General features: G+C 36.5%; 2 protein-coding genes and 1 pseudogene across 2 annotated transcripts; 1 reads left to right on the top strand and 2 right to left on the bottom strand.

Moving 5' to 3' along the window:
• Window positions 1-1566: 1566 nt before the first annotated feature.
• On the bottom strand, window positions 1567-3228 carry LOC146747731 (uncharacterized; annotated as a pseudogene).
• Window positions 3229-8129: 4901 nt separating this feature from the next.
• LOC144343687 (uncharacterized) lies at window positions 8130-15573 on the bottom strand. Its single transcript, XM_085497444.1, has 9 exons — window positions 15433-15573; window positions 15151-15304; window positions 14879-15057; window positions 11732-11911; window positions 11398-11450; window positions 10324-10597; window positions 8949-9098; window positions 8746-8790; window positions 8130-8459 (listed from the first exon to the last, which is right to left on the bottom strand). The coding sequence occupies exons 1-9, from the start codon at window positions 15571-15573 to the stop codon at window positions 8418-8420; spliced, it is 1218 nt and encodes a 405-aa protein (XP_085353570.1). The 3' UTR covers window positions 8130-8417.
• A 3015-nt stretch (window positions 15574-18588) lies between these two features.
• On the top strand, window positions 18589-22738 carry LOC100367244 (cAMP-regulated D2 protein-like). The gene is made up of 4 exons (XM_002741922.2): window positions 18589-18912; window positions 19231-19420; window positions 20558-20688; window positions 21479-22738. Exons 1-4 carry the CDS (start codon window positions 18589-18591, stop codon window positions 22493-22495), a joined length of 1662 nt encoding a protein of 553 aa, XP_002741968.1. The 3' UTR covers window positions 22496-22738.
• The last annotated feature ends 4485 nt before the right edge of the window (window positions 22739-27223 follow it).

Here is a 27223-nt window from a genome sequence, read left to right on the forward strand (position 1 = left end):
TGGTAGGAACATCTCAGACAGAGACAGCGTGGTTGCACCTAGCCCCAAAAGTAGTTGTATCATCACGAAGTAATCTTCTTGAGCTGCTAACTGCAGAGCGGTTACATAAATTCCATTTCTCATCACCTCAGAATTGATATCAATATGACCATATTCCTATATCAATGTAAAAATTGGGAGCGTTTGGTATGTGGCCTCATATCTCACTAAATTGAAATAACTACACCAGATTAAATATATATCCTAATTTGTTATTTAGCCATATTTCACATATTTACCCATTGCGCATTTGTTTAATCACAGCCCCCGACACCATTGTCATATTATAGTGGTGAGTGATTCTTTTCAAAAGAATGAGATATATGTACCATATTTTATAGCCGCACTTTTCATAAATCAATTAAGGTTGACCATTTAATGCCTTAACCATACCTATCATACATGCAGCACGTGATAATTGTAGCAAGTGAAATAAGACTTTATTTTCATAACTGTATTATTATCAGGGGGAAAATCTTCTCTCGTGGTCTCCACACGTGTCAGGGGGAAAACTAGTCTCGTCTCTCCATCTCGTCCCCTTGAGGTACGGGATCGGGAAAGTCACTAACTTTACAGTCAAATAAGGCACACACAACGAAATACGTTTCAGCTCTCGTCTTAGTCGGTCAATCGAGCACTCTATCAGACACAGCGCCCTGGGGAAAAGTCCCCAAGACTCTCACAAGGCTGAACCAAGACTCGCCCAAGACTGGACTGCCTCAAGGCTCGCCCCTGGACTCTCTCGAACTCTCCAGGACTGCACTCTCTTCTGCGTCTATCGTGCTGTGTTCGTCAAGACCAACTCAAACTCTCTTTATTCATTTTCAAAACTCTAACCAATTACAATGCAGTAAAAAGACTCTAGGGCGTAACCTTCAATCATAAAGCCAATCACACTAAGTACTGAATACGTCATATCTTTTGATTAATCGTTCACTACATTAATAACTACGGATGTCAGAATCGCGACGGTTATCTGGTAATTAGTTCCAAATCACTGAGCCAAGTTCCGTCCAAAACTTCAAATAGACCTAAACGATGACAGACGTAACACAGCAATTCGCTAATAATCAGTTAATTAAGTCGGTTAACAGATACGCGAAAACAAATTCATGACACATTACGAGAGAAAGTTAATTAATCTATCACAATCTGAGACTTTCGAGTACATTCACACACCACATACTCAAAATCGTGTGGACGAGACGCGGCAATCAATTAATTTTGCAGGTATTGTTAAAGTTGTACTACTTTTTGTCTCGTGCCCATTGTTCTAACCATGTTTCTTACTTTCGTTAGCGGACGGTTTCAATCTAATCAATTATGCATTCCTGTTAACGGTACTGTTTTATCAATGGATTAACAAGCCAGGACTGTTAATAATGAATGGGTTAATTTAAATATTCATGAGCACAACATGAGTGGAAAGCTGATTAACATAACAGGTGGTCACTGAATGAAAACAAAGAACAAGGTAGAATTTTCATTTAATTATTTGAATACGCAATGACGATTATACGATACATTTTAAAAACGTATTTCAAGTTTCATATTTCCTTTTACAAAATTCACGGACACTTGGGAAGAATCTGTTATGACAGTGGTATTAGATTTGTCCTCGTCTGTTGGGGTGGTGGATATGTCATGCGTTTTCGCTTCTTTCGGTTTTGGTGGCTGCAATGCGTCTGACGCCGCTTTCGTCCGCTCGTAGCTTCTAATTGCTAGACTGGAGTGACCCGTTCTTTCTGCTATTAGCTGCTCGTCGAAATTTTGCCGGAACAGCGTGGTTGCCTGTGTAACCTGTTTAAAATAAAATACAATGTATTAATATGAAAGTACAATAGCTTGTAACAGTCCACCTCATAACAATTTAGAATATCAATATATTGTTATAGTACGTTCAATCGTTCAGCTTTTTTTAAAAAACGCCAAAGCAGTTTGCATTAAATCTTTATCGCGTGAAATGAATCCGACATATCGTGCCAGTGAATATAATATTTAAATGGTATTCCACCAAACAGTTTGCATGAAAAAATGGAGTTAACGAGTAGTGATTATTTTCGACATAAAGTTATGACTATTTCCCCTCAGCGGGGAAAATCAAACATTGCATTACTAAAGTGCAAATTCTAATACGTACCTTTCCTGAATGCCCAGTATGATAACCTTTTATCCCAGCGAGATCAGTCATCTGCTTACTGTATCCCTGCAATGTATGAACACCAAGCTTTTGTGCAGAGAACTTTATTTCGCCATTCTTTGACTTCGGTGGTCTTCTATAGAATGGCCCGCTGTTTGGGATATACGACAGATATGTCCGAAACGAGTGCGAGTTTTCTGGTTGCGCGTAGTCTTTAATACTCTTAAATTTTTGCCCTGGTTTGCGGTAGAATCCTACCTGGTCATTTTTCGATGGTTTTCCCTGGAATACCATGTACTCCCCCATATCGTCGCTGTGCATGGCGAGTTGGTCTACCGTTAGTGTTGAATGTTCATCAGCGGCACGCAGTCCAAATATTTTACACATGTAAAAGTAGGTTGCATAACTCGTGCCTAATGCGGCATTTGTACCAAACTCGTGTGCCCATAGCTTTTCTTCCTCATTTAGCGAAAATGGCTCGGCTTGTTTTTTTCGGATACCAATACCAGAGTGAGAGAGTGTCTTCATGACACCATCCAGCGTATTTTTGAAACCTAAGAAGTCGTGGTTGCCCTGGTCCATAAAATTTAGGTCAGGACGGTTACAATCATCGCGCAGATAGCGGTAAATGGCACAGAACATTTGTCTTAATGAGTCGGATACTGTTGGCCATCTTGTCTCCGACTTTCAATGGCAAATTTACATCGCCAGAAATCAAATTCCTTCTGGACTAAATTTTCATCCAGAGACGGAACCAAATGATACACTTCTTCATCAGATTTATCATACTCAACTTTAACATTACGTTGCTTATTCCACTCACTCAAGTTCCATGTTTTGACGCCCCATTTTGTTGCGCTGCGAGTTGTCTTGGGTATGCGTGACTGCTGGTATTCGGCGACTTGTTTGCTGTCAACTGGAGGCAAAAAACGGAATTCTTTCTGAATATTGCTCAGTTTAAAGTCCTTGGCGTCGTCCACATCAATTTGGGACAACCAGTTTTCCAAATCCCAGTCAATTTCCGGAGCAGCAAATTCTTGAGCGGACATGATTCTGGCGGATCTCCGTAGTTCACCCAACAACGTGCTACACTGTTCTCACAAATGAGCACCAAATTCACGTGATCGAATTTTTTTTATGCAATTCTACGTGGTCCAATCAGTGTTGGTGATGGTAATACAATAAAGTCCACTGTTGGTGGATTCTATAGTTAAACAAAGCAAACTCTGAGTAAATACCGATTGGCTAGAGCTTTTCAACACATCTCCTATAGCCAATGAGCACGGCTGATAATTGCGGTTGACTACACCTGGTTTAGAATTGCGATTTACACAGTAGCGCTGTAAACATCCGCCATGACCACAGGATTTAAAATAAGCCGTGCAAAACTCGTCAAACTCGCTGTATAACTTCGTTATACTACCCCTCCTCGTAGATTAACGGGAAATAGCGGCTCCAAAATTACTTTCGAAGGAAAGATGCTTTATTGTCAGGTTATTATAATTTTATTTTATTTTAAGGAAGAACACTACATGAAAACGAATATTTTCCATCAGTTGTGTTTATTTCAAAAGGGAACATTTAAATAATAAGACATGTCTGTGAGGCCAATATCACGATTTGTTGCCTGCCCAAGAGATGGTGATCGTGACTATGATATTAATGATGCATACGCCTTCAGCTCTGGCATGGTCGTAACCAACATCCCGCGGCGGAAAAAAAATTGTGGTATTGCCCGATTGACCATGTAGTATTTATTTTATCACATCGAATACATTCACCATGCAAAATACCACTCAACAAACATCTCTCCCACAAAATAACAACACTATTTGAAGTATATGTCATGTATTTTAACAAGTGACACATCACTCAATAGCATACATATATACATCGTTTGCTGAAAAAAAAACTAATGTTATAAATGTTATTTTCAGCCACTGGTTATACTTTTTAGTAACTGTTTCAATTTATCGAGTATAAAATTATTGAAATGAATTGAGAAATTCTCAAACGCAAGTTATTTCACCACTCGTCAGATACAACTTGTCAGAGGGCCGTGGAAGTGGCTGCAGTGTCCTTCTCTCAAACGTAACACACCTTATATTCACAAGTCACTCAGCGAGCGTTCTCGACGTGGAATGCCTAAAAATGCTCACAGCGTAGAACGCGCCACAGCAACCCCGGTTGCGACGTTTTAGTGACGGCTTCGCCGTACATATTTGCTTCATATATGGAATACCCTAAACATCAAAACGGAGTATCTTATTTAATATCCTTTCTAGCACGTTTGCTATCTATTTCGAATTCCTAAAGTTCCTCCAAAACCTTTAAAGCAACCCCGAAATAAAAGCGGCCGGGGCCACTAGTGCAGCGTAGACAATTTGTTATGCGCAGTATTGTTGCAGTAGTTTCAGTGACGTCATTTATGTGATATACCAATGTAATATCCACTTGCCGGGCGATATACCATGTAATATCCATTTTTATTCAATGTCATGTGACTCAACCAATCACAGCATGCGTACCCACAGTGAGATGTGATAAATCGTACTACCTCAGCATACATTCATGGATATTTACTTTTGCATGGCAGGCTTGCAGACATTCTAGTAGTATCATTAGCACTGTTTAATTATGTTAACCAAACTTGAACATTGTGCCGCAGTGCAAGCAAATTAGAGTTACCTGGTCATTGGTTGTGCCCCCCTTCAACATTTATGCTTTTTTTCTCGTCATTCTTTGCCTCTGTATTTCAAATGTCAATTAACATTTTAAATCACAAAGTGGACTATAAACCGGTAACGCTTTGCCTTTTTTAGATAAAAATGTTTTTGTGCGTGGTCAATGTCATTATTATTGCGATGATTATTAAAAATATATACAGCGGAGCGTTATTCCATTTTGTCAATAGCGAGTACAGCATTTTACAAACAAGCGTCATTGTGTGGAATCTATCGTCCTTTCGTCCATTTCATGGCACTTTTTGATGAATTATGTAAATGCACACATTTTTAGATAATATGTGCGACGGTTCACCACAACTGTATGTTCAGTATAAAGCATACAAACCTTGATGAAGGATTCAACATCATGAGTGTCCCCGCTCTCAACTAAATGTATTAGGCGTCTTTCTTCAACATCCTGCTTTGAATGGTTTGCTTCAAATTGTCCTGCCAAATCAAATGCGTGATGTAGTATAGTGAGATTCATTGCGCAGAATGTCCTCGGACACAGCTAAAAGAATTACGTCTCTAAGTCAAATAATCAATAGCACCGATAAACTTAGATATATTACCCGCATTCATTATAATGTATGTCAATTACTTAGAATGTTAATACATTAATGTAACATATTTGGATCAACGCCAATTTCCCAGGACAAAAGTAACAATATAGTGTGTAATTATCGAATTGGTTATGAGTATTAAAGCAGCCAGGGCATACAAAACATTTGACAGTAAACTCGTTAATGATTAATTTATTAATATAATTGACATTAATGTTTCATTATCGATTAAAACCGCGTGAGTCCTGGATAGAATCGTGTGTCAATAATATCCATTTTCTACCATTTTGCACACCAGTCATGATTATTTCCAGTTTGAAAATTCAGGTCATATTTATTCGGAAACGTACCAATATATGATTTACATTGAACGTGTCGTTTCCCCATAAACACTCGGCCTACGTCTTCTATGCTCGATTGTTTCTGCTCAATTGAGCGAATAAAAGGCGCCAACGATGTGATTAATCTATAAATACAACATTTTATTAGTACATCGGTATTATTACTTTAAATAATTGGATTACACGCGAAATGTCTAATATCTTCCACTCTCTCTATGGCTTAGAACAAAGGAGTTTTCAAAAAGGTGCCTTATTCTGAGCATGACGATGTTAATGATCATGAGCCATTTACAGTGGCGGCGGCAGCGGCGGAACTCCTCGTCCCCCACCGAAAAAGTGTTGGGGTCGCCCCTCCAGAAATCAAGCTGAAACCCTTTATGTATTTATGTCGATGCGATGAATGCTTGTCTTGCCCCTCAAAATGCAGGAAATGATGTTTCAGAGGGTCTAGATTTCAATGTTTTCCGGTGAGCAGATTTCTCCCCATGCAAAATTATTAGCCGCCGCCTGTGATTTAACATTGATTCATAAAGTTCTTGTCATTATTTTGCTTGTTTTTGTTACGTACTTGTGATTCTGAACCAATTCCTGTGTAACGAGATTTCAACGAAACCTTTACTGACTGGTCTAGTCAACGAATCACATACCTCCTTTTATAACGCACCTGGTGACGTCACCGGTCAGAGTCAGGTCATACACTCAAATAAAATGGCGGATTATACCGATTTTAGCGATGAAAACGATCGGGAAAACACGGCTTTTAGTTAAGTTTATCCTTGTCAAATGCAACGAAAATCATCTTTGATTTTTATGATCATATTGAGGCTTAAATAGTTTCAGTTTAGATCGCTGTTTGCGTGGTTATTCCGAGAGTGACGTTTTTTTCCACAGGTTCGACCGAACATCTGTAACTTTTTCCGGTCGCTTGCCCTGGAGAGAGTCTACGGTGTTGAAGCCGTAGCTGTAAATACTCACCAACATGAATTAACATAATGTACAATAACACTTTATTAACGTAATTGAGCTGAAATAAAATATTTATTCCTATTTGGTACACATCGCATTTGATCAGGAAATATTTTTTTGCTCCAATATTTAAGATGAACGACGTGTGTCGGCGGCCATTATACAATTTAAAATCAGTTTGGGATTTAAATGTTGCATTGTTTACTACAGCTGTTTACAGTGTTCTAATTATTATGATTTCTAGTTAATTATGCTACGTGCTCGGTGTAAATTTGGGATGATGACTGAATAAACGAACCTTGGCTGGTGAAGATGCATCAGGAAGTGTACACGTTTGTTGGCAATGAAAACAAATACCAATTATTCAATTTAATATACTAGTAATGTTCTATTAATTTATTGAGTTGTACATGACTTGGTGGGCAAAATATAATGTACAGGACGTTTGCCGGTAGAGTATTGCTACACCGAAACATAATTATGAATTGCAAACAAAATGAGCGAGAGCACTTTCTCGCAGCTCATCATACTACACTTGATATTATCCTCGCCAAAAACTGAAATTCTTCGACGTGATGGTGGTGTGGAATTTTGAAATAAAACAGTTTAATGACGGGAATCCGGATACCCACTGATAAGTGGTGAGAATTTATTAAAAGCCCAACAAAAATTTGCGAGAAAATGTATGTACATGGCAAAAGAAAATTATCACCAATACAAATGAGAACACTTTACCAATTTGAGGTGTTAGTGCAATAGTTGCATTGAAAGAGTAAAATTCTTTATGCAGAAGAAATTCAAAATTTGCATTTTTTTTTGTATTTTGTGTGCTATTGACAAATATTGCGTCAACAAACTGCCAGAAAATAAATAATGAATTAAAAGAACATAAAGTACAACAAAATGTATAATTATAACAATAAATAATTAAACACAAATTTTAAAAAAAGCCCAAACCAGGATCTCATTTTAATCAGACTGGGATTAACTATCTGTTGTTTTAACTACATAAATTCACGAGCGTTCTCTGGCGACTATTGAAATACATTACTTATATGTATTTCAACTACACGGTTTCACTAGATAGACAAAACATTATTCGTGACAGGTCATCATACTTTGTGAAGGGTCGTACGTACTATTTTTGGTGTTATTCATTCTAAGGCAATGTTCATTAGACATGCCAATATTTTGTCATGTGTTCAAAAAGGGACGCTTCAAGAACAGTGAGATATCAGCTATTTCGATTATGTGCTACAAAATGATTTACATACAAACACGTGCAACACAATGTTAACTGTGGGTCACTATTTATTTTCTACTGCACGAAAAATTACAATGCATTGAAATCCCAAAATGCAACAGCTACACAGATATGCTAAGCTATTGTGCAATCACTTTTGAGATATTGAGAACATAAATATGAACGTGGCACATTATCGGCCACAGAAAGCTTTATTCTAGTAGAACTTGAGGAGCCAATATAAAACATCTTCGAATGTAACAACGGATTCGTGCTTTACCCTGTAAAAGCTTATCATAGGTTTTGCATTTGAATGTTCCGTTTTTACAAAATTGATAATATTATTTGTGTTTAGTTCTGCTGTCAAGCTTAGATTGTGGTCGTTCTTCTCAAATTTAGTTACCTGTTCCTGAAATAGCCATAAACAACCATTTTCATCACCTGAAATGTAAAACAAATCGTTCAAAATATACGTTGTCGTAATCATATGGATATGTTTAGGTACAAACCTCATCATATCCAAAAGGAAACAATAATTTAATCATCTTATCTGTGAAACCAATCACCAATAACAAACCACTGCAAAATAATCACACGTAAGTAATTTGGTCTTTGGATAAATTAACACATTCCGCTCATTGTATTAACTAACCACCATAAACATCGGATGTGCATAGACCATACATTGTTGCATCACTTTCTTTAAAGTATATTTACATTTACTCACTTTGTCGTATTCAGAGCCACTAATTGTAACGACAGAGGTTGTATCCTGCAGTGAAAAACATGCATAAAAGTGTGATATATTGTGATATTAGTCATGCTTCATTAAGTAAGCTGAACTCAGGCTGGTTTTAAAGTTTTGAATCAAGGAACCCTTTTTGGAATTGTGTTTCTGTTAACCATTCTAGTGCAATCAAATGAATTTACCTTTCCTTTACGTATGCGTCTGCAACCGACTTTAACGGAAATCATAATACATTCAACTAAATTGTAAGGCGGCGGCAGTGATATAGGACGTCGTGCATACTGCATACTCATATGAGTAAGCAAATATTTCCATTCAATCTCTATATTGTTCTGCAAAACAAAGAAAAATTCAACATTGAATAACATTTTTGTGTTAAAGCAAATCTATTGTGGTAAAATCTAATATCTTATCAAATTGATATTATTTTTGTCAAATAGATGTCTAGATAATAGACATTACTTGAAGTCTATCTTTCGTGTCTGAATTATAATGTTGTTTTAGTTTGTTTTATTAAATGCTTTCACGTTCACGTAAATGTAGCACATCCGGGACATTCTGCGTTCTTGTGAAGTGTCATGAATTTGTTTTTGCGTATCTGTTAACCGACTTAATTAGTTGATTATTAGCGAATTGCTGTGTTATGTCTGTCATCGTTTAGGTCTATTTGAAGTTTTGGACGGAACTTGGCTCAGTGATTTGGAACTAATTACAAGATACCGTCGCTATTCTGACATCCGTAGTTATTAATGTAGTGAACGATTAATCAAAAGATATGACGTATTCAGTACTTAGTTTGATTGGCTTTATGATTGAAGTTTACGCCTTAGAGTCTTTTTACTGCATTGTAATTGGTCAGAGTTTTGAAAATGAATAAAGAGAGTTTGAGTTGGTCTTGGCGAATACTCCACGACAGACGCAGTCAGTCCGAGAGAGTCCAGGGGCGAGCCTTGACGCAGTCCAGTCTTGGGCGAGTCTTGGTTCAGCCTTGCGAGAGTCTTGGGGATTTTTTCCCCAGGGCGCTGTGTCTGATAGAGTGCTCGATTGACCGACTAAGACGAGAGCTGAAACGTATTTCGTTGTGTGTGTCTTATTTGACTGTAAAGTATAAGGGACATTCCCGATCCCGTACCTCAAGGGGACGAGATAGAGAGACGAGACGAGTTTTCCCCCTGAAAGTGTGGAGAACCCGAGAGAAAGAGAATTTCCCCCTGATAGAAGCTTGAATCTTGGGCGCACACGCTCCTTTGCGTGGCGTGATATTAATGAATAGTATAAACCGAATTAACGCAATTTTTGTTGGTTGTCGTGTTTTTAATGTCCCTTTTTTATGTAGACAAAGGTCGGTGGTCGTAGCGCCGCGCATGTGTGAAATGTGCTGATAAACATTGATTTTCCCACAATCCAATGCGCCCTTCGTGTGTGGCGCGACGACCACCACTCTTTAATAAATCATTATGTTTCAACTGCAGTACTTCTGAAATGTGATTAACGGGTGCTTACTTAAGATATAAGCAGTGTTTACGCAAAATATTCTACATCAAGATGTTTACTCACGTTTATTTTGGAATATGTGTTGGACATCATAGCAATGAAGATATTCAGTAGACCGAGAATTACAACTCCACAAAACACAGTATATATCACCAATGCGAAATTTGTCAAAATAGCTAATGAAATCGGGGAGGAGTAATAATCGCATTCACCAACAGTGTTATTCACAGAAGAATTCGTGCAATTCGTTCTCCAGTTGTCATCTTCTTCGCCTAGAATATTGAGTTTATGAACGCCAAAAAGTGCCCAAAGTAACTTCCACGACATTGAAAAGAAACTGAAGAGGCAATAGTAACACGATTTAAAAATATATAATAATAATAATAATAATAATAATAATAATAATAATAATAATAATAATAATAATAACTGTTTCATAAAATAAAGATATTACTAAAACTGTGGATTTACCTCATTTCGGTTTGAAGTATGGTCAAGGCATGTGAATAAGCAGTCTGAAACACAGCAAATACTAAGTAGAAACGCATTGTGTCTGGTACCACGCCACGCAATCCAATCAACATTGGCCCAAATGTGGACGTTAATGTCAGAAAGTTGAGGAGAACCATGAAGGAGTGGAGCAAAAACAAAGATATTATACATCGATACACAGCATGTGCTACAATGGACAAAGGCGTGCCATCTTCGGCACATATTACTATAGTAGAAAATACTAGTTGCATCACAAATATAGCTAGATATAGTAATGATGAAGTATTGATCCAGTTGGACATGTACAAATCGATCCCACATTTTCTGATATCGATAAAAACATCTAAAAGTATTCCAAGTCCATATACTGTCATGTATACTGAAAAAAGTAAGTATATAACTTCATTCGAACGTATTGTTTGGTTGGGAAGTAAAACCGTGGAAACAGCCAAGTATGTAATATGAGAAAAGAAATACATGACAATTCGTGTAATTGGATTTTCCATGTGATTTGACAGTTTTCTGTTGGGTATAACTAGATACAGGATAGCTAGAAATGGCTGAAAAAAACCGTGAGTAAATGTCACATAAAGAAGAAACAGGATTGAACGAATGGATCCAGCTTTGAACGCCCATGACGGATACCAGTCTCTGCAAAGTGTTATCACCGGGTCTTGACATCGTGTATTCGCCAAGAACTGTAATAGCAAAGATAAATGACATTTGTTATATGCAAGAGGATATCGTTAAAATAAGGCAATAAGTTACTATGAGCAAATGTTCGAACAATTTGATATTTGTAATTTAAAGATTTTGTTTTCAATTTTGCTATTAAATTTAACTTGACCGCGGACGATTATAAATGTGATGTGCTTAAATAATCATGATAGCATATATGTTATTACTGTGATTGCATTGACGTTTTGCGTCAACGATTAAATGGCCCATGACAGTTGCTATAAAAATCAAATCGGTTTACCTTTTTAGCCTTCACTATTAAAGCTTGTTCTAGTATGGGCAGTTCTAGGATGCCCCAATCAGCACATACTGTTGGTGTGTTGCCTCTGAGAAGGACATTCACGTGTCTAACAGAATTGCAATTGTTAATCAGTTCCGATGCAAATATATCAAGACGATCAACAAGAGCGTCAAAATCATTCTGAAACACAATATATAGAATAAAATTATGTTAGTGTTTGACAGTGGTGTGTTGACAAACATGTGTGTATCTCATTTTCCTCAGTGTGAAACAATCACTGATTGCCGACTATGTATATTTCAATAATGGCTACCGTTTAGGTGACGTGTACATGTACACACTGTTAGCCTGTCACTTCAAATAATGGTTAGACTTGATAATGTTAAACTGATTGTATTATCTTTAATTCAACTATTACATACTTGCGTCTTTATTGGGTTTTGAGTAAAAAATCAACTGAATAACATTCACTTTTTCTGTATACCTATATTCTAGACATATTTCCATAATATTTACATAGGTGTCCCCCGCTCACTGATTTTGTTTTGGTCATATTCGTATTTAAAATTAAGCCTGATTAGACAAAGTTTATGTGAAATTTTGGCTAAATTTTATTCCTATCAATGCCACAAATAGCATAGTTACAATAATTTAACTAGACTAATTAACCCCCATATGTCCACTTTTACGGCATTTAGGTTGGTTTATGTTAACTTACAATTCAAATGTCAAGAACAGATGGTAAACAAACTGCATTTGTGTAAACTTCCAAATCAATATTTTCTCCAGAATTACGATTTATTGTAATTGCAGACTCGATTACAAAATTAGCGTTAATAATCATAAACTATTATTATTCATGGCTATTTGTATTCTAGTACGTGCATGTCGTGACCTATACGTGCAGAGGTAGACTGGCAAAGTCGGGACTTCTTTTTCGTTTTACAAAAAGAAATAATTAATTATTCTTTTAGTTCGTTTAGCGTGATCGCGAAAACTGACCTGACCGCTAAAGAAATCCCGACTGTACGCATCTGCGGGCATTTGACTGCATTTTTATATTCACCCATGGCAAGTTGACCTTTCAACCTACAGTTCAGTAAGATGACAAATTTGTATTTCCAATCGGTTTGCGATTGCATTTGCGAGATTATTTTATTGAACGCAGCATTTACAGTTCAGTCAAAATTCAACGTTGCGTTGGGACTTGTTAATACATTGTAACAATGTCGGCGCCGGTCCCTCGTCCTGTAAAAAAGCGTGATCATTTGAGAACTGATATTACAAAACTGGTAAGAGGTAATACATTTTGCGCGAAAGTATTTTAAAATCTTTTTTTCCGTTACCATGGCAATGGTGGACCAGGAATTTCTTTTTTTAGTGAAGGTGTGACCTGCCTGCCAAGTTTGAGCGAAATCGACATAGTGAAAAAGATCATAGAAAAATGAATACTCAAGACACTGGAAATCTTACACGCATACAGACAGATACACACAAGTGATTTTAAGGGCAATCCTATCGGAGCGGATCGCCAACAATTCATTTACAGTCCTTTTGATTATGAATTCGTGAGTAACCTGGTCTGTATAGTAGTTATTGTATATTTAGTAATTCGGTACAATTTATTTATTTTTTGAAGCTTTTGAACCTCTGAGAAGTCAACTCTACAGTGTAAAATGCCCTATTTTATAATAACTGTATTAGCCTAAATTTGGGTATTATCATAATTTGTACATTTGGTAGTACGTAACGCAAACTATATATACACCTTGTTTCAATACTAGTCTGTCAATAAGTCTGCCGTAATCAACTACTGACTAACATTCACTCTCAAAGGTTACTGTTGACCTATATCCCTGACCGACTAGTTATATAGGTGTCCCGACTTATACTATTTGTGTTTGTCCGTATTCATCAGGGGCGGATCTAGGATTCTGGAATAGGGGGGGGGCGATAAGTTGGCGAAGCCCTGTTGGTTGTTAAAAATATGGGGGCCGCGGCCCCCTCGGTCCCCATCTAAATCCGCCAATGTTCATGTTTAAAATTAAGTCTGCATTACGTTTATGTAAATGTTGTGATTAATTTTGAAAGTATGGGGGGGTTGTGTTCTAATGTTCACGTATAAGTGAAACAGCAATTTGCAGACCCATTTCCATATTGTGACGTTGGCTTGTTCTATTTTTATCGATACCAAAATAATATAGTTGCAATAATTACTGAGGATTAACCCCCTATATGACCACTTTTACGGCTTTAGGTTGGTTTATGTTATCCTACAATTTTTCAAAAGTCAATAACAGTTGTTAAACAAACTGAATTTTGTACGGAATATAAAATACGCTAGAAAGGAAGGGTTCACGTACAAAAGCAATGGTCTACCCGTTCTATTTACGTCACAACTGTTAATGGTATTCATCTGGGACACGGTATAAATGTACATGTTAAAAATAATTAACTATGGTTGTTATCATATGAAATGGCTCTGTCACTTATGTCATACATTGTTTAACTACGTGTATTCAACAATTACGGCAGTATTTGATAGCGAAGTTGTTGCTATGTGTATAGCAATCGATTTGACCTGTGTCTCATTATTCAAGTTAATGTCGTTGACATTTTTATCACGGCGGTACGTACATTTGTATTTGCATGTATAAATTGGCAAATCAATATTTATTCCGAAATCACGTCTTATTGAGATTGCTGACTCGACTACAAGATTTGCGTTTATAAATCATAAATTATTATCATTCATGGCGGATTTTATTTGTATTCTAGTACGTGCATGTCATAAGTATTTCAGTTAAAAAGCAAATGCTAGAATGATGACTCACGAATTATTCACGACTAAATGTCGATTAATACATGTCTGATATGCGTGACACCCCCCCCCTGGGCCAAATGATGGATAAATTGATATAATTGACAATTGAAATAAACAACCGATTATTTATATTATATTAATTAGTAACACGTATTTTAATGGATCGGCCGTAACTGTGATGTGACCTTTCTCATGATTTCATTACAAAAAATTTTAATATGAAAGAAGATACGACATACTCACTATTGAACAATATGGCTCAGTTTATGCAATTCAAAGCATACATTACATTACTGCAAATATTTTATTCAGTTTCGTTTTACCTTGAATGAATCCATATCAGACATGTGTTTCGACCAAGTGTTAATTTCTCCAATAAGTCCCAATGCTGTGTGTAAAGGGTCGTCACTTGTAAGTGCAATGTATGACGGGCTTGACACTGCATTATAGTGATGGAGAATTTGTAAAGTCGAATCTAAATCTCGAAGACTAGCCGGTACGTCTACATAAAAAATAAAACAAATGTAAACCATGTTATTCTCATACAATAGGTTAATTCTATGTTGGATGATACAATCAAACCTTAAATACTTACCGCCTGGTGAGAACGTTTTAATTAGCGGTTTGGCTCCCAACTGTAGTAAGAGTTTAATCATAAGGAGATCGTCATTACAAGCTGCTAGTTGCAGAGGGGTCTCAAACATTCCGTTTGTCAGTAAAGCAGAATTGACGTTCATCTGTTCGTGTTCCTGCAAGTCAGATTAAAAAACATACGTACGTATAGTGACATGCAGTGATTGAATTAAATACAATTATCTACTTGTAATGTATAAACTAGGTTCACATTATATAATATACAAGTTAGCCTGTATATTACCTCTATAAACTCTTGCACTGCTTCAGTTTCCCCTTCATTCAATAACTCCACGAATTGCCGTGTGTCATGCTCTGCAATTGGTTCATCCTCCCAAAACTGATTAGTCAAACCAAGCACCCGATGCAGCGTACTTGGCTCCATGTGTTGTACAGATTAATGCATATAAAGCAACATGTCTGATCGATGCATGTAAGATCTAAATGCATTTGGTTAGCTGTTAACCCGATCGCAACAATCACCATTATGTACGTCCGTGTCACCATTAATTTCCTGCCATTCGAAAGATGTCATAGATGTCCGACACAAGATTACAAGGTTATTAATAATGTATAATGCAGAATGAATTTTCCATGTCCTACGGTGTTTCTTGAAGTAATTTATTATTCATTACCTAATAGATATTTATATTAGTATATATATTAGTATTCGATAAATACAGATAGTTAATTTATTATATTCTTTCTTCGATACTACTAGCCGTATGTAACATGTTGTAATATGGCAACAGCATGGTAATCACAATACATTTGCACTTACAAGCATATTGTCTCTGCCTCTTATTATTATTATTATTATTATTAATATTATTATTATTATTATTATTATTTAATCGTTTTATTTATTATGTTGCTGTATTGTATACGGAACAAAGCGACTGCTTGAACAATACGTGAATGTTGAGACTTCAAGTGATTCTGACTAATTTATGGTGAAGTTATGTGTGCTCACTCGTTTGAAAAAAAAATCATTTTGAAGCTGTATCTCTAAGCGGTCATTATGCTATTTTTTTAACATACCGTCAGCAAAAGAGTCTCGCTTAATATAGAAATGGTAAACTGAAGAATACCATTCCAATGAAACTTGATACATAATTTGTGGAATTGCACAGGCCTTATTAGTTTTACATTCAAATCTTTGCATATTAATTACATGATTTGTATAATAATTAGTCAGCTTTTGGCTTTTCCATCAATATCAAGTACTTATCATCCTATTTCAAGGATCTAATTAGTTTTGGGTTTATATACTTCCATAGTAATGAACCAATTTACATAATTTACTTTTGGCTCATGTTAGTTGCTAAGCTTCTAGTTTAAAAAGCTATTCTTAAATGTTGAATTATTTTTTAATATTTACCCAATACTCTCAGTACATGGGAGTTCTTTTTCTAAGCTTCTTTGATTTTTTTCAATTTCCATATTTTCACTGATAAGTACAATCAGCTAAATTAAATGCGTAGAATAGAATGTAAAATGTAAAATCATTGTTTACTAGCTAGAAACAACACATGGATATACATTTTCTCAGTAAATCAGATGGGTTATTTATTAATTGTGAGCTACAAACGTAACACATAAATGTTTATCCTGTGATTCGAATATATTTAAACACAACACAGTCCTGGGGCACATTCAGATATACTCACTGATTATGTTCTCTTTTGCAGAAAAGTACGTTTGTTTCCAACAAGCTGCACTGCACATATCACATATCCCCACTTCACTTTTTCGTAAAATCACAAATAAATTATATTATAACACTACTGTTTAAAAGTAAAACATTTTTATTGTTTTGGGGTGAAACACTTAAAGTGTTTATATTCTGCATAATTATAAAAGTGTATATGATGAAAACACCAGAAACGCGTATTGAAAAGTGAAATTGTCACACACTGTTGAAAAAAGTGCTTTTACTAGACACACAGTTTGAAAAATACTTTCATTTGAAACATAACAGATTTTTAAAATTGCTTTCACTAGACATACTTTTTGGAAAGTGTTTCCACCAGAAATCGGTATTGAAAAAGTGTTTATCATCACAACACTTTGAAAAGTGTTTTCAAAAGTGTTTGTATCAGAGACCCATTTCAAATTAAAGATTTGTCTGACTACTTTTAAAAGTGGTTTTACTAGACACACATTTTGTAAAGTGTTTATGATCACGACACTTAGAAAAGCGTCTCAGCCGAAGACATGTTTAAGGTTTTTACTATCACATCTAAGTTTCCTCCAGAAAAATGTATTTAAAAAAGTGTTTATCATCACAACACTTTGAAAAGTGCGTTCATGCAAAACACAATCTGAATATTGTAAGTGCTTGTAACAGAGACACATTTTAAAATGCATTTCCACTGATAACATTGTATCATTTTAGAAAAATTAATCAACTGATGCGTTTTAAGATCAACAGCATCGTCCGCCTGCACGGTGTTGTTCCGTTCGGACATTCCTCCCTCTACAACCCCGGTAACTCCAATCATAACCGTGTGTGTCACGTGGTTGCACGATAGAAAGTTTACCGAACAATAAAAAGCTTTGTTACAATGACGGCCAAAAAGCGCTTGGAGCTTTGAATTTCTGATGTCTTCGGTTCATTTCTGCCGATATATGTTGCAGATTTTTGTTGCAGTCTTGCAGTGACATCATAAACTTTGAGGTATAACACCTACTCATATATAATACACAACAGTGGTGGCACTGTTACCACGCTCGATGGTCACAAGGCCGGTAAAGCATAATAACATAATAATTTACCATTTCCAGTAGGACTAAAAACGAACACATCAGAGTCAGAACTAAGTAGCTTGAATAGCTTTGGTTTGAATATCTGTGAGTTGCATTATCGGGGCGGGCATTTTCACCGTCTGGCAACCATCATGGTGAAAACAAAGGCCAAAAACTCTTAGAAAACAGTACTTTGGGATGGTTGTTGAGACTCCCCTGAGCAGAGTAACAAGATTACCCATACATATGCAACATATTTAAATTAATGTGTTTAATTATCAAACACTAATGTATCAAATTCTACACTTAGGGATAATCTTTCTGTTCGGTGTTTTAATCGGAACATGTTAATTTCGTGATTAACTAACTGAATACGTGATGATTTCTTTGTCATCTTCATTTGGTCCTGTAACATTCATTTTGACTCATGCAAAACAAGAACTTAGGCGTATGAGTCACTGTAATGCCTCATTGAAGTCACAGTAACGCGAGACCGAGGCAGAATTACAGTGTACCTGTGTCCATATACTGTGTCCAATATACTGGACCTACTGGACATTGGTCCCTTGAATGAGGTCGACGAAATATAATGTCAACCTTTGCCTTCATAATAAGATAAGCACACATTTAACATACATTCGTACAACTCAAAATGTCCCCGTGGAATTTTGCAGCAGTCGTTTTGTGGCTTGTAATATGTGCATCTACTGGAAGCAGCGGCAATGAAAACCATATGACTTCGCACCAAGCTGACGGCCCGATTGTAGAGACAAAATACGGTAAAGTACAGGGAGTTTTCCTCGATGGCGCAAAGGTCTTTTACGGGATTCCGTTCGCTGAACCTCCCACTGGAGATAATCGTTGGAGAAATCCAACGCCACCGAAAAGTTGGTCTCCCGATATCTTGCAGGCGACGAAAATACCACCAGCGTGCCCCCAACACTGTGCCTTGCCTCCACTGATGTGTGCGAATGAGGTATTTAAATTATTGTTTTGCAAATATGCATTTAAATAAGTTCGTATATAACGTGACAACCTTCGATATAAAAAAATAATCTGCGTGCATACATGAACTAATTCAGGCATACATTTATATCACGGCAAAAAGGAAACGTATGTCTCGTTTTATGACGTGAATAACTCTGATAACTATAATTTATTTATATGACCAATAAAAAAGACCATTTATATTTTTTCTTGCGAATGTTGTTCGGAATTACATAAAGTAGAACTAAATTAATTATCATACAAGTTATATGTTCTTTGTTGTGTGTATTTCTTTTTTTTTTCCAAGACAAGTGAGGATTGTCTTTTAATGACAGTACACGCGCCATTAACATCAACTCATCTATCAAATCTACCGGTGATGGCGTACATCTATGGCGGCAGATATATAATGGGCAGTGGATATAATCTGTTACAGGATGGGCGTTATCTCGTGAACCACTCCAATATCATCCTTGTAGAGTTCAATTATCGAATAGGTTCGTATCAACATGCCCGTGATATCCTAATAACATGTGTGCCCTGATTACACAAAAGCAAAGGCAGTGATTTAGCTATCAATGTATTGTGAATCTGATGATTAGTAGAGAATTATGACAAAACTAATCGATAAACTACAAAATACTGATCAGAATTAATTCGATTTCATAAACAACGACTAGTGAAACAATATTATTCCTTAAACAAAGAATCGTTGAAATAAATATAAAGTTCAGATCCTATAAAATACGTTTAACAGGTTAAATTCACACAGTCCTGAAGTACGAGTATAAAAAATAGGTAAAGTTATACTTAACCAGTAGAGTATAGACGATGGTTTAATCAATCTCAGTAGTTATGTAGCCTCTTCTCGTCTCGCCGTTTGATAAATATCACGTTTGAAGTACATCTAAAGCAGCGTCGGCTGCATGCAATTTTGCATGAGGGGGCCATCTGAAACGCTATTTCCTGCATTTTGAGGGGCAAATTTTGCTGATACAAATGGTTTCAGCTTGATTTGGGGGCGACGCCCCACAACATTTTTTTCGGGTGGGCGATCGCCTTATCGGTATAAATGACAACATGGGGATCGCAGCTCATTTATTATGGGGTATCATTTCTAAATATATATTCTACATTTTTGGGGTAAAGGTCCTAGTCTTGTACTTTCATCTGTCATCAACCTCTTCTTACAATTCACAATTGCTATATTGCGAGACAACCAACTGCATTGCCTTGCAGGAATGGTGTAGTCAATGTTGACACATTCGATTGCCTACAGCTTAAGCTAAATGATCATATCATTCCATGTTATCAACGCAGTCAAAATGCAATCAAATGGCATTAGCATCGTATTAGCGATTTCATCACGCTATCCTTTGCAGGCGAAATATAATTAAACTTTATGAATTCCATAAGATTGCTGTGTATTCAGTCAAAGGTTGTTGTGGTGAAAATAAAATCTAATTCACATGCCTCTTCCACATAATCAGGATCACATGCACCATCATTCATGAATGTTGTGTCGTAGATTACTATGTTGAATAGTTACATTCACTGTAGTCAAACTATGATGCACTTTATGTGTAAAATCATAATTATCATCTGTGACACATATATAAATATATGCCATTCAGGTGCTCTTGGGTTTCTTGTTGCTGGGAAAGGTAAAGATGCCGCAACTGGTAACTATGCTATCCATGATCAACGTCTTGCCTTGCAGTGGATACAAGACAACATTGTTGCTTTTGGTGGAAATCCAGATTCGGTAAGTCATATTCAGAAAGATTCGAGAGGTGATAATTTTGGGTGACCAGAGGAGGTTTATGGTATTGAAAGTTAACAATATGTTTCACATATCTTGGGATAAATACATTCATTCTGTATACGTGGATGTAAAAATTAGAGAGCAAAAATATCAGACAACATATCTAAATATAGAACTATATTTTTACTATTTATGCAAAAGAACCTTTTCCAAGCAAGTAATAGAGAATCTAATAAAAAATACATGAGTTAGTCACTGAACTATGGTACTTTCACGCTCAAGCAAGACAAGCGATATGTGAGACATGTTGGCGAACTTACCATACGGCCTGGGTATTTCTGTGTAGTTTTATAAAACATCAGTTCTGAATTGCAGACTCATAATATTATATTTCTGAGTCGCCTAGCCAATTTTTACACATACAAACTTGTACATACTATGTCTATGTAATTTGTTTTAACAACTAATTTGCTATATAATTTGTACTGTATTTTACTTTATTTGTACTTTCACTATACACAGGCATACTAAAGTTCCTTTAAGTCTTACAATAGTAATTTAAAACACTCAATTACAGATGTAGTTTAGAAAAATCACGAATGTGCAGATTTGAGAATCAAACATGTTTAACTGGATACAGCTGGTTCAAGTTTAGAGAACAGTGTTTTGTAATTACAATGTGTACAGCCGATGGATGGAATTAACGATTGTGGTACGCGTGTTATCAATAATACGTGTCAATACGCAAACGTTTTTGATTAAGTACGTGAGTGCATTTTTGTTTTTCCAGGTGACTATTTTTGGTCAGAGTTCTGGTGCTGAATCTGTATCGATCCATCTGATTTCTGAGAAGAGTGAACACCTTTTTCATAGAGCTATAATTGAAAGTCACCCATTTGCCCTTCCATACAGGGTTCATGCAGATGCCATTATTCTTGGCAACAAACTTGCCAAAGTCCTGAACTGTTCAACTGCTGACATGTCTTGTTTGAGGTCGAAATCATACGAGGAGATACTCGATGCTCAGGAAAAAGTTGGTGGCGAAATAGTGAACCCATTTCGCCTGCTTGAGTTATTTCAACCCTGGGGTCCATGGGTTGGCAGTGATGACGTTCCGGAACAACCAGTTGATGCTTTTTATTATGGGCTATTCAGTCACAAGCCAATAATGATCGGTTCTACTTCTGATGAAGGACGCGCAAATGTGTTCTTAGCTTATAAAAAGCCAATAAGCAAATCCCAGTATTATGAGACAATTATTGCAGACTTTAGACTACGAGCGCTTGATGTATTATACCGATATCCACCAACTAAACTAGAGAGTGACGATCAGCGGGAAGTCTTATCGATAGTTGCTCACCAATACATGTTTGTCTGCCCAGAACAAGTTTCAGCTCGTGGAATATCAAAATACAGTGATACTTGGCTGTATGTATTTGATCACGCAATCTCATTTGATGCATGGGGTCCCAACTATCATTGTTGTGTTAATCACCCTTGTCACGGATCTGAACTCCCATTCATCTTCCATTCCCCATCTCTTGCTGGTTTCAATTTCACAATAGAGGAAGAAAGTCTCTCTCGTAGCCTGATGTATTATTGGACAAACTTTGCTCGCACTGGAGATCCAAATAACAGTGGCTCTGAATGCATGCCCCTTAAACGAGATGGCTTTACAAAGTGGCCTAAGTATGACAAGTCAAAAAACTGGCAATATCTTCGTTTTATGACCCCTCAAAATGTAGTAATGGAAAATTACCTGAGCAAAGAATGTAACTTCTGGGATTCTTTAAATTACTACCCTTGACATTTTAGATTTAGAGAGAATTGCTAAATGATGAAGATGAACCTTGGTATATAATAAAAATAATCATAGTCAATTGTTGTCAATTATATTCAATTGATAGGTGGTGATCGTGAGTTCGAACCTTCTGGTCCATGTTGTAATGTTTATCTGTTTAATTGCATGTATGATACCAGTTCCATAATCAGTGTCAACCGTTGTTATCCCATTATTAAATAAATCGTCTCTTGATTGTATGCAACACAATTGTGTCTCTATATCATGCTCTAAATGTTGTATGCCATGGTACTAATACAACACGTCTCAGAATCCACTACAATACAGACATTTGATTCTATCAGTTGGCCAGTCATCAAAGTGGTTCCTGATTAACCTGGATATATATATCAATTTAGTGCCGCGTCATATTACATTTAGGAGGTTTTCTACATCTAAAACAAAGTGTCAAAAGAGCCTTAGCTTTGATCCCTAGAGACCCAGATTAAACAAGTGGACTATCGACTTAGTATGGAAATCCAGTCGATGAACAAAAATATCGTACACACGACGTACAATCGGAGTGCTTTTTCACGAATCAAACATTACTGCTTATTTTGAATAGGTCTGACGTCTGGCCTACATTTTAAGATATATATATCGGAGAATTGTCAATAAAAATTACGTTCCCTACTGTGATATATACATTGCTGTTTCTCTAGAAAATACATAAGGCAAATTATAATATACAAGCTTCTGGATTGCAAAGGTTTTACTACGATAACTTCCCCGTGTTTCTTATCAACCTAACCCATGCATCATCCTCATCATACGACTAACTAAAGACACAAAACATTATTTCTAAAAGAAATTACCTGGCTTCCAATAGTTTCATATGAATACATATGAAGTTAATATTCTGTAGGTATATTAACTAAATATCTCATCGTACATACACAGAAACTGACAACAGTGAATAGTTTGGAATAGGATTGAATCGTAGGTGTGTATTCAAAAGACATTTAATCAATATTGTAATTCAGCATTTCATACACAGTGACTCGTCTCCAGATATACCACTTAGAGCAAATGCCACATTTGGTCCTACAACTGTAACCGTCAAAACGCATGTTTTTCTGACTTCATTGTGCATTAGGAAAGCAACAATAATTATTTCCCCGGTAGAATGTGCATTTGAGTTAGCGCCCTCCATCGCTTACTTTTTATTATATTGTTTGTTTTTTATTGATATGTCGACAACATTCATTAGCCCTGTGAGGTCGTCACTGGAATATGGCAGTGCTGTTGGCTCCCTAAACTAAAACTAAACTGTCCTTCCATGATAAATCTTTGCAACTTACCGAATTTGTTTGTGCTGCCACTATGAAGCAAACCGTTGGTCATGGATAGCATAGTTGCCCTGTGCAGGTCCTCTTTTTTTCCGAGCCACAAAAAACTCGGCGGCGGAACGGGGGGGCAGATGTGGCGATCAAAAAATGTTGGGGCGTTGCCCCTCCGAAATTGAGCAGGATGCAGTAAATAGCGTTTCAGGGGGTCTAGATTTCAGAATTGTTAAGGAGGAGCATGCCCCGGACACCCTAGTAAAGTCATGCTTTCGGCGCAAGGTTGGTGAGCAACCCCCCCCCCCCCCAATGCAAAATTGTGTGCCGTCGCCTTCGATGAGAGAGGTTTGCATAATCTCATCGGATCTGCTCCTACATAATAACGAATGGATACAATCTAATTCGAATGTAAACTCATCCGCCTGTCATATACCACGGATTTTAAAGTAGCACTTTTTTAACATTTTATCGAGTCATCTTATAAGGTTTATCTTATTATAAGTGTAAAGATACATGAAAGTTGGTACTGTAAACGTTACAATGGTTTGAATACAAGATTACAATATTCAGTCTTTAGTGGTTTGGTCGGTATCGGTAAGTTGTAATTTTCCCCCACTTTTTATTGTGTTTACTCATTTTCCCTTTCTCCTTTGCAGTGTAACGTTCAATCATTTCAATCAATTTAACAAATGTCTTCAAGTTGGCAAAATTTGGTCTTTTTTGTTGACACCTACATACATAGATAAATCTCTTGGCCAACAGAATCAGAAAATTAAGTAACATAGGACGAAGGCAATCACCTAATATAAGGAATTCAGTGTCTAATGACCCTGGAGCTCCAACATGTTTTCCCCATTCTTCAATGAAATTTGTCCAGAATACATTGACGTGAACACAGTGGCAGAACAGGTGAAGGAGAGTTCCATTTGGCCCTTTACAAAATGTACATGAACATGATTCAATTCTGGGAGGACATCTTATAGAGTATTGTGTGTGTAACCAGGATATTGTGAGAAATTTTCCACTGAAATTCTCTTAATTTTGAATCAATGGTTAGTTTAAATGGTGACCAGTAAATACCTCCCCATTCATTTATAAATGAATTAAATGCTTTTATATAAAACCTTTCTGATCGTGGGGAAATGAAGTAATGTTTTACAATACCCCGGGTAACGGGTTTAATTTTGCACTGACTCAGATGATATTGCACTCCAATAAATGTTATACCTATCTCAGTATTCTCATCATTGGTCCTTCTAAATTTTGACATATCAACATTTTGTTTCCAGCTAGGTGGTATCGCTGCCATTTCAGATAGCAAGGACGGGCACCCCTCTCGACAAGATCTCCTTCCATTGTAGGACTTGACCATGTTCATTAAAAAGATGTCCAACATACTGAAATCCAGCTTCAAAAAAATAGTTGTTAAAAATACTTTTACCCCCTTGAAGTATATTGTAATTATTCCAGATAGCTTGGTTGAGGAAATGCTCCTCATCTTTGCTTTCCCCAACCACAGAAATCCAGGCTTGCATCATTCTAAGATTTAGCCCCTTAAGTACAATAGGTAAAAGTTTTATTTTTAAATTGGCTCTCAACAGTAATTTGACTCCACCAATACTGTGCAATTTCCTATGTAAAAACCATTTCCATAGATGGGTATTGTTGTCGTGGTAACGCCTCAGCCAGTTTATACTTTGGGCCTTAACTATAGCAAACATATCGGGCATGCTCAGCCCACCTTCTCCTACTTCCCCAACTACGGTTTTCCGTTCTTTTCCATTCCACAGAAATTGAAATAACAATTTATTAATTTCTTTCAGGATTCTATTAAGATTTAGTACATATTGGAGCCTAGAAATTCCCATAGATTTAATAATCTGTTTCTTTCCAAGCAGAGTTAGTTTTCTGAGTTTCCAAAATTGCGATGACATTCTGAGTTTCCCCATGGGCTCACTAAAGTTCTTTTCAGTAGCTAGTTTTTTATCATGGGAGAAATAAATTCCCACAATTTTGATAATATTCGGCCATTTCACTCTCAAAGGTTTGTCTTTACATTTTTTCATGCTTCCCAGCCACATCGCTTCACACTTCTCTTTGTTAACTGCAAGACCCGATATTTTTTCAAAATCTTTCAATATTTGGAAAAGTCCCCTACAGGAGGGGGGCAGTCAAGAAACATGTGATGTCGTCTGCAAAAGAAGCACTTTTTAATGGTTCCAAAACCCGGTACTGGGATTCCCTTAATTTCTTGATCTGACCGTATTGAGCATAAACATATTTCTGTAGTAAGATTGAATAACATTAGGGATATTGGATCTCCCTTTCTGACCCCTCGTCCTAGAGCGAAATATCCAGTATTAGTACCCCTATTCATAACACAGCTAACAATGTTTGAGTAAAGAGTTTTTGTCCACCTAATAAAGCTGGGTCCGAAATTGAATGTTTCAAGAGTTTTGAACAAAAAGGACCATTCTACCGTGTCAAAAGCCTTTTCCAGGTCTATTGTTAACAATATACCTGGCTTAGTTTCCTCATCCATATAGTTAAAAATGTTTTCTACAAGACTGACCACATCTCCTATTTCTCTATATTTTACAAAATCCGATTGAGTATTATGAATTATATCTGGGAGAACTTTTTCTCGTCTTTTGGCCAAACACTTTGGCCAATTTTTAAGAAACCTACTATCCCTACCTTTTTTTCCCAACAATGTGATGACTGCCTGTCGCTGAGATGGGGATAATTGACCTTCTTTATACGCAGTGTTGAGGGAGTTAACTACACCAATGGCCAGAATTTGCTATAAAACTCTGCTGGCAAACCATCATTTCCTGGCGTTTTATTCACAGGCAGGGTTTTAATAATACATTTGGCTTCCTCCAAGGTGATAAGTTCCTCACATTTTTGAGCCTGGTCCTCAGTCAATTTTGGTATGTAAGGGTTTTGAAGATAAGTGGTTTGGGTGTTAAAATCAATACAGTTTTTAGGGTGGAGGCATACAGTTTTTCATAATAAAATTTGTTTATTTATTTCTTGGGACGGGATCACTGATCCATTTGTAGTTAAAAGATTGCTAATTTGTGATCTCTTGGCATTCATTTTCTCAATTTGCAGAAAATATCTGGAGTTTTTCTCCCCTAATTCGTGCCAATTAGCTCGTGATCTAATGATCTGTCCCTCTGCGATGTCATATTCTTTCTGAAGGGATTGTTTTGTTAATTCAAAGTTATTTATACAACCGGTTGTTGGACTGTATCCCATTTCGCCCTCCAATTCCGCTAATTCCTTTTCCATTTTAAAGATTTTTTCTCTTTGTTTTTTACTTTTTTCTTGACTATAAGTCATGGTTGACCTCTTTATACAAAACTTTAACCAATCCCATAAAATCCGATGGTCCCGAATGGCCTCC

This window comes from Saccoglossus kowalevskii, chromosome 3 (assembly GCF_978046115.1).
Source record: "Saccoglossus kowalevskii chromosome 3, keSacKowa6.1, whole genome shotgun sequence".
NCBI lineage: Eukaryota > Metazoa > Hemichordata > Enteropneusta > Harrimaniidae > Saccoglossus > Saccoglossus kowalevskii.